The sequence below is a fragment of the Dendropsophus ebraccatus genome, chromosome 6 (genome assembly GCF_027789765.1).
Source record: "Dendropsophus ebraccatus isolate aDenEbr1 chromosome 6, aDenEbr1.pat, whole genome shotgun sequence".
In the NCBI taxonomy this organism is placed as follows: domain Eukaryota; kingdom Metazoa; phylum Chordata; class Amphibia; order Anura; family Hylidae; genus Dendropsophus; species Dendropsophus ebraccatus.
In genome coordinates, this window is record NC_091459.1 from 11854438 (window position 1) to 11868025 (window position 13588).

The 13588-nt window shown below is 42.8% G+C and overlaps 2 protein-coding genes across 4 annotated transcripts in view; both read left to right on the plus strand.

Annotated features, from left to right (window-relative positions):
* Positions 1–12205, plus strand: part of CILK1 (ciliogenesis associated kinase 1) — a 23596-nt gene extending 11391 nt beyond the window's left edge. For 2 of the 3 annotated variants that reach the window (XM_069974515.1, XM_069974516.1), the window contains exons 7-14: positions 193–364; positions 1336–1503; positions 2600–2908; positions 5995–6188; positions 6548–6690; positions 7397–7507; positions 7706–7807; positions 9059–12205. In XM_069974515.1, coding sequence (XP_069830616.1) covers positions 193–364; positions 1336–1503; positions 2600–2908; positions 5995–6188; positions 6548–6690; positions 7397–7507; positions 7706–7807; positions 9059–9216 — 1357 coding nt within the window. In that variant the 3' untranslated portion in view covers positions 9217–12205. The remainder of the gene's footprint in view (positions 1–192; positions 365–1335; positions 1504–2599; positions 2909–5994; positions 6189–6547; positions 6691–7396; positions 7508–7705; positions 7808–9058) is intronic. The other variant, XM_069974517.1, reaches the window with a different exon arrangement.
* LOC138795446 (glutathione S-transferase 3-like) overlaps positions 1–13588 on the plus strand; it is a 142193-nt gene that overhangs the window by 7889 nt on the left and 120716 nt on the right. The window lies entirely within an intron of this gene.

The following is a 13588-nucleotide window of genomic DNA, read 5'->3' on the forward strand; positions in this document are numbered from 1 at the left end:
GAAAGCAGCAGCTGAGAACTGGGGGAAGGAGACTAAATAGATAACAAGTCGCAACATTTTAAGTTATGTTTGAGATTCCTACTTAAAGGGGTATTCCACTCAAAGAGGTTTCACAGTATAACCCAAACTATTAACCTATAGCACTTTTGTGTTCAGCAAAGTAGAGATGCTAGTTTTTTTTTCTATTTACAGGTATAGAGCACCAGAAGTTCTACTCAGATCGACAAGCTATAGTTCCCCGATCGATATCTGGGCTGTTGGCTGCATTATGGCTGAGGTTTACACTCTTAGGCCCCTTTTTCCAGGCTCCAGTGAAATAGATACCATCTTTAAGATTTGCCAGGTCCTTGGAACACCAAAGAAGGTACATCTGATATTTTACTACTGCAGTGTAGTTAGTCAATACGCAGGCCCATTTTCTAAAAAAAAAAAACAAAAAAAAAAAACAGTATTGGTTTAAAAATTTTTTTTTTTTTTTTCCCAGGAATCAATAGTACAGGCGATTTTAACAAACTTTGTAATTGGGTTTATTAGGCAAAGATGCCAATAATATCTGCATTCAAAAATACTTTCCCCAGGTTCCCGCCCCCCCCTCCTCTCTCTCATTCACTGCTCATTATCAGGAAATCTTTTTAGCTAATAAACCCAATGACAAAGATTCTTAAAATCACCGGTACTATTGATTTCTGCAAAACAAATTTAAACAGTGACACTTTAAGCACTCCAAGCAGCCTGGAGTGCTCTACCACATGTTATCTAAAATCCATTAGGGTGGGTTGATACACAACAGATCCGCTGCAGATCCTTAAAGGAGTACGCTGACGCCCCCCTCTGCCACAGACACACACATACTTACCATCCCTCCGGGTTCAAGGCTGGGTAAGGGGGAAACTAAGCAAGATAGCTTATTAACACATATTACAACGTTATATAATAACGTATTGTAATGTATTGTATGTTAATTAAGCTTAAAAAACAAATCTCTGCAGTACTCCTTTAACCTCTGCGGCCCGATACAAACATTACCGGGTCCGTGCTTCAGCCTACTTCGGGGCCTCCCAGCGTTCAGCCAATCAGTGAACATCGGCCGTACTTTACATTGTGGGCTATGGCAAATTAGAGCACAGGCACACCCGAGCGTGCCTGCATTCCAATCAAAATAAAGTTATGTTCATCCGCTCGATACTGCAGTATCGGCTGGGTGACACCTGTAAGACAATGGCTGTTGTTTGACACGGCCATATAAAAAAAACGTCTGTTCTCACCCTGTGTGAACATGGCCTAAAACTGTATTTCTAATAATAATGTCCTCCGTTTTTCCCTATCTTTCTCCAGAATGATTGGCCTGAAGGCTACCAGCTAGCTAGTGCAATGAATTTTCGCTGGCCGCAGTGTGTGCCAAATAATCTGAAAACACTGATCCCCAATGCAAGTAGTGATGGAATTCAGATCATGCGAGATATGCTGCAGTGGGATCCGAAAAAAAGACCAACAGCAAGCAAGGTATATGCTATGAAAATGGTATTGAAAAAAATTAAAGGGGTACTCTGGAGACAAAAATATTTATTTTTGCTAATACATTGCTTTAATAAAATAAAATTACTTTGCCGTATAATTTTATTAAAATGTATAGTTTTTCTTATTTTATTTACATAGGCACATATGCCACCGATGTTTGTGACTAATGACATGTAGTGGCACATATCAACATGCAGTATGCAATGTGCCTGTTTGTCACTGTCGTATTTTTTTATTTCTTGCAGAAATCAATAGTCCAGGCGATTTTTAAGAAACTTTGTAATTGGGTTTATTAGGCAAATCTGCCATTATCTGCATTCAAAAAGACTTTCCCCAGGTCCCCCCCTCCTCTCTCTCATTCACTGCTCATTATCAGGAAATCTCGCCTCTTTTACATCAGTCAGGCCCTGTCTGTTCTATAAAGAGGGGAGGAGGGAGATTAGCCGCCAGCAGAGAGCAGAGAACAAAGGATTACACAGTGGGAGCTGTGTGAAAGTCAGAGGTCAATGCTGACAGTCAGAGGAGATAACCCGGTGATGAAGCTGTAAATTAACTTTGTTGTCCTGTTTTGGTGCCTCATCTCCCTCCACCCCTCCCCTCTCCATAGAGAACAATGAAGACAGGGGGGAGAGAGCTTCAAACTGCTTTTTCATGATAAAAATGCATTTTTCGGCTAATAAACCCAATTACAAAGTTTCTTAAAATCGCCTGTACTATTTTGGACACTTTAAACCTTGCTCTCAAAAGATACAGTTGTATCCAGTCTAGGCATTGAGTCGTGGCTCAATGTGTCCATCAGTCACATGACTGCCTTCTCAGTGAGCGCAGATGACCTGGGAAATTCTGTGTTAAAAAAAAAACAAAAACAAAAAAAAACACAGGAAGTGCCGTGTTTTCCATGATAACAAAAAAAAAATAATAAGTTACAAACTTCCTTTATATCACTTCCTATATCACTAGTGTTGAGTTAGGTTTTGAAAGTTATAATGACAGGGACACTTTAAAATCAGTCTGGGAGAAAGCCTTTGGAAGAAAGATTGCCTTATATTCTCTTACGTTTCATAAATACTATTTTTTCCAGGCTCTCAGACATCCATATTTTCATGTGGGTCAGGCTCTGGGTACACCTCAAAGGATTCAAGAGTTAACAAAACCACAGAGAGACTTTCAAGAAAAACAAATTCCATTACACATCAAACCAATTCCTCCCTCTCAGCTGCCACCCAAACACCAGTCCCGGCTATCATCACGCGCCCTCCAGCAAAGCCAGTCCAATGGACAACCATTCAAGCTGGGGACGTCTATAGTGGATGCTGTGGATAACGCCAGGGAAGGAGACCCCATAAACCACACTCTGCTGCCAGAGCTAAGCAACAGGGCCGCTCCTTTTGTAAGTAGATGGTGCAATGTCTTCCTGTATCCTATGCAATAAAACAAAGTATGTGTGTGTGTGTGTATATATAATAACATTTATTATTAAAATATATATATATATATATATATATATATATATATATATATATATATATATATATACGTGTGTGTGTGTGTATATATATATTATATATTATATATATATAGTGTCATATTATATCAGGGCTCCAGACTAAAAAAATTTACCTGGGAGCCATTGGCTCCTAACCAGAAAAATTTAGGCGCCAAATAGAATATTTGGTCGCCAACATTTTAAACCATGTAAAATTAATGTTATGTTAAATGGGACTTACTGTGTGCAGAGGCCACGGCAGCATCCTTCTCCTTTAGATTCTTTCTTTTCTTAGTTTGAAAATGTTCAACATGGAAACTTGCAACTTGACAACCATATACAGTCTGACTCAGTACTTCAGCCTCACTTGGCTAGCCTTTTAATGAGGCTTACTCTTCTGAACTTGAACTTAAAGGGAACCTGTCGACCCCCGTGCCGGGGTGACAGGCTCCCAACCCCCCGTTAGAGCCCCCTATACTCACCTCATCGCGCCGAGTCCCGCTTCTGAAGATGGTCGGGTCACGGAGATCTCAGCCGCTGCAGCCCGGCGTGCGCTGAGAGATGAGTCCAACGCTCCTAGAGAATGACGGGAGAGTCCAGCGCTCCGTCATTCTCTATGAGCGTTGGACTCATCTCTCAGTGTGCACGCCGGGCTGCAGCGGCTGAGATCTCCGTGACCCGACCATCTTCAGAAGCGGGACCCGGCGCGATTAGGTGAGTATAGGGGGTTCTAACGGGGGGTTGGGAGCCTGTCACCCTGTCACCGGGGGTGACAGGTTCCCTTTAAAAGCTTGCAACAGTCTATACATACTGAGCTAGACTTATGACTGCAGCCATAGTGACCCCCCACAAGATGTGTATATAAATAGATATTTCTCTCACCTAGTGACTAATGCAAGTGACCCCCTACAATACAGACACCTGAGGGGCCCTGATAATAATAATTGTGCATATATCTATCTCCCAGTGTCTGCAGCCAGTTTGCCCTACACTTATAGATGGCCCCCTCCCCTTATAGATGACCCCCTCTACCCCCATTATAGATGCCCCCTCCTCCCCCCCCATTATAGATGCCCCCTCTTCTCCCCCCTTATAGATACCCCCTCCCCTTATAGATGGCCCCCTCCCCCCATTATAGATGCCCCCCCCCCCTTCTCTTCCCCCCATTATAGATGCCCCCCCCCCTTTCCTCTATGCTAAGCAGTATTTAAAAAAAATAAACACACAAACTCACCTGACAACCCGCTCCCCCGGCGATCCTCTTCTTCTTCAGGCGCTGTCCCCGGCTGATGCGCGGCTGCCGGGGGTGTCCCATCCTATCCCCGACAGCGTGTCGCGTCAGTGAGCTCCCTGTACGCCGGGGCTGTGACTTCTGACACAGGAAGCGTCTCTGACGTGCGCTTCCTGTGCCGGAAGTCAGGGCCCCAGGCAGCTCACTGATGCGCCGCGCTGCCGGGGATAGGATGGGACACCCCCGGCAGCCGCGCATCAGCCGGGGATACTTAAAGAGACAGCGCGCCGCCGCCGGGGCCAGTCGCAAATGGCGCCCAGATTAATAAATCTGGGCGCCATTTGCAAAATGTCAGTCACATTGGCGACCATTTTGGTCGCCATCTGGAGCCCTGTATATCCATAAAAAATACAGTATATCTTAGGCCAGCTTCACATTCCATTTTGTGCCTCCGAGGCTTGGGTTCATCAGCTAAATCTGAAAATCAGCTGCTGACAGATTTGCACAGACCAGCATGGGCCCCATTTGGTTCAATGACCTGAACATACTGTATTGTAGTCACTAGCGGACTAATTTCCTAGCCCTTTACAAGTCTTGCCTGAAAAGTGCTGCAAACCATGCTTTTTAGTACTTGTATATGTTTGGGTCTTAAAATTGAATGGTGCTGGTGCTAATCTGTCCACAGATACGTCGGCAAACGATTTACAGATCTTTCTAACGTATTCTAGCTTCGGAGGCAATAAATGTGATGCAAACCCAGCCTTATAATATGCTGTAGTTTTCACTCTTATATCACTGCGATGGAGACCTTTCTGACCATAACCGCACATAGCACATTGAACAAATCCATTGCTATATGGAGATTACTGTCTAAGGGTATGTTCCCACTTCGGAATACACACAGGTATAGGTTCAATCAATGCTATATAGTAGTATTGCAAGATATAACGTTATTACGTACTAAGCTGTCATCAAGGAAACGGTAGACCTTAAAGCACCCATAAACTCGGGAACTGTGGTCACTTTTGTCCCCATCAGGCACCCCAATATTCACTCCGTTGTTAGGTCTGACCCCTTAAACAAATAGCTTGTATCGGTGTTCTACAAATCTGTATGACTGGGGGGGAAAAAGGGGGGTGTTACTGGTGATTGTAGGTGTGTCAAAATGAGTTTAACTTGAATCGACTCTATCAGTAGGATTATGGTGTCCTATGTAAGAGTAGCATAAACTAGTGGCAGAGAAGCTGAACAGAATGATGTATCACTTACATTGTTCTGTGCAGCTGATCCAGAGATCTCCTCCTGAATAACATGGACAATAAGAAGTGTTCTCTATTATGTGCATGAGCCCAGTAGTCCTGGATATTCATGAGAAGCAGAAAACTCCGCCCACCAGCTGCTGATTGGCAGTTATCTATCCATACTGTGTATAGGCAGTCAACTGTCAATCAGTAGTTGGAGAGTGGGGTGTGTGAAGAATCCTATTCTCCTGCATATTAGGAGAACGGCTAAACGGAATGATGTAAGTAATACACCGATCTTCTCAGCATTTCTGTCACTAGTTTATGCTGTCCTTATTTAAGGCAGCATAAACCTACTGACAGATTCCCTTTAACCTTATTAAAATAGAGTTGTGCCCAATGCCTAGGTGAAAACTGCTATCTAAAACAGACTAAAAGGTGTGGCTCTCGTCGGACTCAGTACCAGAAGCTGTAGTGCTCTATAGGCATTGGATGATAACATTGTTTTACCGTTTCAGAAAGTCGCCTCTAATTTGGAGGATGCTACTTTGAACATGAACACAAAGAACAGACGGCGATGGGGATACATAACGAAAACGGTCAAGAGTTCGGATGAGTGGGACGACTTTCAAGACCTTGATATTGCATCTTTAAATACTCGAACAGAAGCAAAGAATGAGAAACCTAGAGCAGCTGGGGAAGGTCTTTCTAGGTAAACTGAAAGATTTTATTGAGATTGATGTCACAAATGTATGATGGAAGGTGATTCTCCTTATATTACTGGCTGGGTCTCTGACTCACAGTGACTACCCTATATACTGTGGGGGAGATTTATCAAACATGGTGTAAAGTGACACTGGCTCTGTTGCCCCTAGCAACCAATCAGATTCCACCTTTCATTTTCCAAAGAGTCTGTGAGGGATGAAAGGTGGAATCTGATTGGTTGCTAGGGGCAACTGAGCCAGTTTCACTTTACACCATGTTTGATAAATCTCCCCCTGTATGTATACTTTTATAATTTACATTGAATTCTTACGTTTCCCTTCATTGTTCTTTGTACCCATCTTGAAGCAGCTTTGAGAGTATCTTAGACCTAAAGGAAGATGGTGGTTCTGCCAGACCCGTGCAGTCTTCGTTCTCTCGGCAGGACACTGCAGCATCCAGGAGAACGTCTGCAAAGCAACATTACCTGAAACATTCCAGATATTTACCCGGTCAGTACAACAAATCGTTAGCTTTATCCTTTCAGACAGCAGTCTCTTTACCAGTAAACCATTTTCTAAACATCTTTTATTATTTTGATGCAATGCAGGCTATCCTCCTGAAGATTTAAGGGGTACTCCAGAGAAAGTCTTTTTTTTTCTTCCAAATCAACTGGTTTCAGAAAGTTATATAGATTTGGAATTTACTTTTATTTAAAAATCTCAATTCTTCCCATACTTATCAGCTGCTGTATGTCCTGCAGGAAGTGGTGTATTCTTTCCATTCTGACACAGTGCTCTCTGCTGCCACCTCTGTCCGAGACAAGAACTGTCCAGAGCAGTAGCAAATCCTCATAGAAAACCTCTCCTGCTCTGGACAGTTCCTGACATGGACAGAGGTGGCAGCAGAGAGCACTGTGTCAGACTGGAAAGAATACACCACTTCCTGCAGGACATACAGCAGCTGATAAGTATGGAAAGACTTGACATTTTTAAATAGAAGTAAATTACAAATCTATATAACTTTCTGAAACCAGGTGATTTGAAAGAAAAAGATTTTCACTGGATAACCCCTTTTACAGGGCTCATGCAAATCCTTTAATAATAATCGTATTTAGTTATTTAGTAAGGATTGTGGATTAGAAAATATATATTTTTTAGTTATTGTTATTAACAATATTAACAATATTTAAATATATATCTTTTTATGTTTCTTTAGGAATATCTATTAAAAACAGTGCTGGAAGTAACCATCATAAAGATGCAATGAATTCCTTCAATCAGTGGCCAAATATCGGTCTGCCAATGAAACCTCTTGCTGTGCCATCAGGTAAAACCTCATTTTATATTCTCCAAGGGTTTTACTTGTGTAAAGTTTTAATTAGTGATAGGTTTAATAAAACAGGAATATTATTGCCCACATGGTACATGACAGAACCTATAACCTACTTTTTGTTGGACCGCTTGTTGTAATTGAATAGAATCGGCAGCCCCTCACATTTGTCTATGCATTTCTTCTTCTATTAAGGATCTACTGGAGTTACTGGTTACATTCCAACCTTCTGGAAGCAGGAATTGAGTTCAACTGGGCCAAAGAATCGATTAGCACCTCTTACAGACCCATCTCCAAGTAAGTTATACACATATACATACACACACCTGCTTATCTTAAAAAGTCACCTGATATGACAGGTACTGTATGTTTAAAAAAAACCCTAACAGCAAGTGGACAGCAGTTTGCAGGGAGGAAGACTTTTTTTTTTTTTAGGGTTAGGAGTAATTTTTGGTTCTCGGAATGAGGGAAGTAGTTTGAGACCACAGTGCCCATTTAGGTGTGCTAGAGAAGATTCCATACAGATTAGCTCCTAGATCATTGCTAATGTCTGTTCCCATTTTCTCACACCGTTTTTATGTTTACATCTTTTTTTTAAAAAAAAGTGAAGTAAAATGATCTGCTCTGCCCTATATATGCCCAGGATGATTGACAGGGCCGTCAACACTTATTAGTGTGTAATTCTGTATGTTATGTTTGACCCTTATACCCGCAGAATTTTAAACTATATATAATTGTATTCTATATACCCTGTTTCCTCGAAAATAAGACATCCCCTAAAAATAAGACCTAGTAGATGTTTTGCTGAATTGCTAAATATAAGGCCTCCCCCGAAAGTAAGAACTAGCAAAGTTTTTGTTTGAAAGCCTGACTACCGAACAGAACAACCAGGGCATGCGATTCATGTGATTCTTTTTAGCCCGCTTCTGTTGTGCTCTACTGTCACCATCCCCTGTAGACCTGAGACATGAAGACTGTCAGCTGCCCCAACTCTGATGTTCCCTTCCGCAGCTGTCACTTATAAATATGCAGGCTAGGCATTAAGAGGCCCATAGCCTGCCGCCATCCCTTTGTCCCCTCCTGCCAGATGTAGAGCTGCACAAAGTCTGCCGCGATCCCGTTACCTGCCGCCATACCATACACTGTCCCTGCTGTGCTGTATGGGTGTTCTGTGGGGAGCTCCCCCTGGTGGCCTGAAGCCGCCATGCCATATGCTCTGTCCCTGCTGTGCTGTATAAGTGTGCTGTGGTAAGCTCCCCCTGGTGGCTGGAAGCTGCCATACCATATGCTCTTCCTGCTGTGCTGTACGAATGTGCTGTGGTGAGCTCTCATTGGTGACCGGAAGGCGCCATACCGTACGCTCTGTCCCTGTTGTGCACGTGACATGTGAATTCTTCTTCATGTAAAAATTAGACATCCCCTGAAAATAAGACCTAGCACGTCTTTGGTAGCAAAAATTAATATAAGACTCTGTCTTATTTTAGGGCAAAGACTGTATACACACACAACGATTTTCATAACTGCTGTTGTTGTTTTTTTTCCATTCAGAGTATGGGGCCATAAAGTGTTTTGGATCATATCTGGGACAGTCTACCATCAACTCTCCATCTAAAAGTTCTCCTACATTGTCTCCCAGGCCGCCACCTGCTCTTCAGCCAATTCATGGGAGAACCGACTGGATGACCAAATACGGCGGGCGCAGATAGCCGAACCTAGCACCTTATTTACCATTTATTGTGTCAACATTCATCATGTATCATGGAAGTAACTTTTAGGTCAGGGGGAGGGAACCTTGGCTCTCCAGCTGTTGCAAAACTACGACTCCCATCATGCCTGGATAGTAGGAGCTTTAGCTTTGGCTGTCCAGGCATGATGGGAGTTGTAGTTTTGCAACAGCTGGAAAGCCCAGGTTCCCAACTCCTGCTTTATGTCATGCATCATAGTTTCCACTTGTGTGTAGTATTTTATCAACAGAGCAGAGAGTAGACCGCCTTCTCATTGGTGCTGTGGGCAGTATCCCGGAGTAGATACTGACACCCTTCTTATGTGTCATACATAATGGCAGCAGCTGATATTGGTGAATGAATAGAAACGGCTGCTGCTATTATTTATACATGTCTATATAATGGTTTCTAGAGCCAAGGTAGTAGTAGTGTGGACAGGCTGTTTTTTGTGCGAACCTCTTTACAGCCAGAAATTGCTGCTTCTAGGCACGACTAGATGAATTCAACTCCCCAGTAAATAGAGATGACGCCTACTAAGGTTAGTGCCTTAGGCTGGGTTTACACTTTGCTTTTGCAATCCGTTTTTGCAAAAAAACGGATTGGAAAAACAGATGCATTTGTATGCATCCGTTTGATCCGTTTTTGCACTGACTTCTATTATAAAAGACTGATTTAAAACATGTTTCTTTTTTTCTTTTTTTTTTTAACGTAACTAAAAACGTAGCTGACCTTTATTTTTTTGTGTACGTTAAAAAAAAGTATGCGTTCTGATTGTGTTTTTTTTTTTTTTATGGAAGTCAGTGGAAAAACGGATCAAAACAGATGCATACAAATGCATCCGTTTTTGTTTGTTTTTTCATTCGTTTTTTGCATAAGCGGAAGAAAAAAAACGGATTGCAAAAACAATCCCAGCCTTACCATGCACATATGGCTCTTCCAAATGTAGATGTTTTAGTGGATCTGGAGGAGACAAGTGCCTGCCTGGCAGGAGAAACCTGACCTGTTTGATATCACCTTTTTCAACATTAGATTATGGGGTGCCACTTCCTATAGATGGTAGATAGCGGCTGACTAAAATCTTATTTATACATGTAATGAGACTCTCAATCTAAATATACTATATCTTGAAAATGTAAGTGTTTAACACTTGAAGGTTTCTCCACACATTTCCTATTGCAGGGGATATATACTTTTTTTTTTTTTAACTATGTTCACACATCCACCGCAATGAAAATTGCATTGAAATGAATGCACAACGGTCGGAAATGTTTTACATGATCATCGTTATTTTGACGGCCTTATAAAACAGCGGCCGCCGTTCAGTACATTGTGTGAACAACAGCCGTTCTTTGCATTGACTTCAATGCAACCGAATTCACTTTGAAACCAAAGGCCGTTTTAATTGAAAACACCGGCCGTCCTTGTCATAAAATGACACTGACTATATTCCATATGAGAGCAGATAGTGTTGAGAGAGAATTGGAGAAAATGGCTTGGGTTGCTCCTCTAACCCTTAAAGAACGTCTTGCCACATTGGCTCCACTTCAGTGATCCACAGCTACTTGTGCACTGGCCAGTCACGTCATTCAGCATTTTCCAGGTACGGCTAGTCTAGTGAGGACCCCCCTCCCCCCCCAATCTGTCCCAGCACGGCCAGAAGAGGGACTGGCACAGAGGGATTGTCGTCTTGCCTTACCTGTGGATATTTCTGATAGAGCCAGTATGACATGACCTGCTTTGGGGGATTATACATAGCTCATATTATGTCTTTTTCAGAATATTACTTTTGTCGTAGTGAAACACTACATGTTACTTACTTGTATTATAATATTTGATATCCTTTTTGTTTTTTATAATCCTCAGAACATTGCTGGGCAATGTAGTGCACTTATTGGTAACTAGCCTCTTCTAACCATTGTGGTAAATACTTGTATTCTGCATGACGTAACCATTCTGGAGCCTCTTTTCTTACAGCTTTGTGTTGTTCTTTTCCTGGTCTTACTAGGAATGTGACTAAATAGCCAACCAGGTGTTACCAGTTGGAGATGTGTCCCTATACAGCCTGGCACTGTCAGCTTTGATGGCATAGTGTCATATAATAGGGACATGCCCCCTACTAACACCCAGTTGGTTATATAGGCATATGTTGTCATTTAAAGGGGAACTATCAGCAGGTTAGAAAGACCTAACCTGCTGATATGTCCCTATTACACAGAGACGCAGAGGAGGATGGTATGTCTCTTATAGTATGTCTCTTACCTTCCTCCTCTGCGCTGTTTCGGTGCAGATAGTCGTTAGTCTTTTGCTCCGCGGTCCGGTGAGACAGTTAGAAGCACTGCCCTCCCCATAGCGCAATCTTCCCCACGCCTGGCTGGCCCGCTTTATTCATTATCATTAGGAAGGGGTGGGCCAGATCGGTGTATTGGGGAGGGGCAGTGCTCCTGTCTCACCGGACCGTGGAGAAAAAGACTAACTGCACCGAAACAGCACTGAGGAGGAAGGTAAGAGACATACCCTCTTCCTCCTCGGCATCAGCATATCAGCTGGTTATATTTGTCTTTCCTGCTGATAGTTCCCCTTTAAGAATAAAAGACAAAACAGCATAAAACAATTGTAGGAAAAGATGAAGCAAACTTTTTTTTATGTGAGAAGAGGCCACAGGTTTTCTTAAGTTTACAGAGCTCTCCTATTCCTCATCAGAGTTCACTAGCTCTGCCCTGTAACTATCTGTACTAGCCTGTACAGTGCTTATGGTCCTTGTTCTCCTATGGAGCTGCAAGTATACTTTTACTACTACGGGGTATATGTTCCCTATGTTGTCATGTCTTACCTAACCTAGGATATTACGGCTGAAGTGACCTAATGTTGGCGGCACTTCTGGCTCCAGCTATGGTGTTACCGCTTCTCTTATGCATACTCCTGTGCAAATTAACCTTGTGACCAATAAAAAAAGAAATCTAATTATGTTGTAGATGCCGTGCAGCTTTTATTTCTGTATAGGCCATGCGTTCACTTACAGCTGAGCTATGTTTTTGATGTTTTAACTATAAATGATGTAGAAGAAAGTCATGGCACTTCACCAATTCAAATATATGCTTATTTATTATGTGTAAAGCATCACACAGTACAGGAGGACGCGTTTCGGCATATTGCCTTCATCAGCTCCATATGCCGAAACGCGTCCTCCTGTACTGTGTGATGCTTTACACATAATAGATAAGCATATATTTGAATTGGTGAAGTTCCGGGACTTTCTTCTACATTACGTCTGGGACGCCATCCCACCACGAGCACCACCGCCGCAGCAGTGCCGTCTCCACCACTACTTTTAACTATAAATGATTGAAAATAATCTTATGTACATTTACCAAACAATCTTGACCAGTAGGACTCGAGATGGAAGCCACTTTGCTTATAACAGAGCGAGGAAAACTGTGGATCACCACTCGCTCTGCCTCACTATGCTGCGGCGCTCCTGACACAGGCTGCTTCCCCGGTTTTAATGACTATTATAATGCTAACATGTATTAAAATAGAGATGGTGAGCCTCTCCTAATGTCTAATGCTGCATGAAAGCAATATTTATCTGCAGGGCTTCTGAAGCACTGCAGTACCCGACTCATGGTTTTTGGTGGTGCCCCTTACTTCGGTCAGTCAATAAAACCATGTCACCCTGCCCACAGACCTCTTGCCCTGTTATAAAACAGATGGTAATGTGGGCTCCCTAATCTGTGCTTTAGTCACATTGAATATGTACCTACAGCCCTCAAAGTGGCACTATCAGCAGTTTCTCCCCATTGACCATGCCGCAGACGTTCTCTACCGGACGCCTGCAGGGCTGTTAATGATTCTCCTCTTGTCCCCCGCATTCGTAGGATATTCGCTAATTGCCCCTATGCTAATCAGGGGCTAAGGAGCATTTGAGGCGTCACCTGAGGGGCCGGAGCACCAGCTGGACCTGCCCAGCCCACCCTCTCATGTGCCGCTCACTATGGATATATGTATAGTGGGCGGCCTGAAGCAACCCCCCCTCGGCCCTTTGTGGAGGTGGTATCCTGTTATATACACTCCATGGCACACAAGATATGCAGTGCAATGTGATGCAGATGGCTTAGAAACATTGGGAAACACACAGTTCTGTGCCAACCATCCCCACTACCTAGGACCTGTAAGTACGCTTGACATGGAATTATTAATCAAAGTAGCATCCATACTTCTATGCCAATTTTTACCATTTCATTCTGTATAACTTTTAATGCAATTACATACTTGTTACGCCTTAAAGCTACTGTGCCCAATGTTATTCTGTGCCAAACCCTTGTACCTTTTCTGCACTGTAGCGTCTTCATGTCTT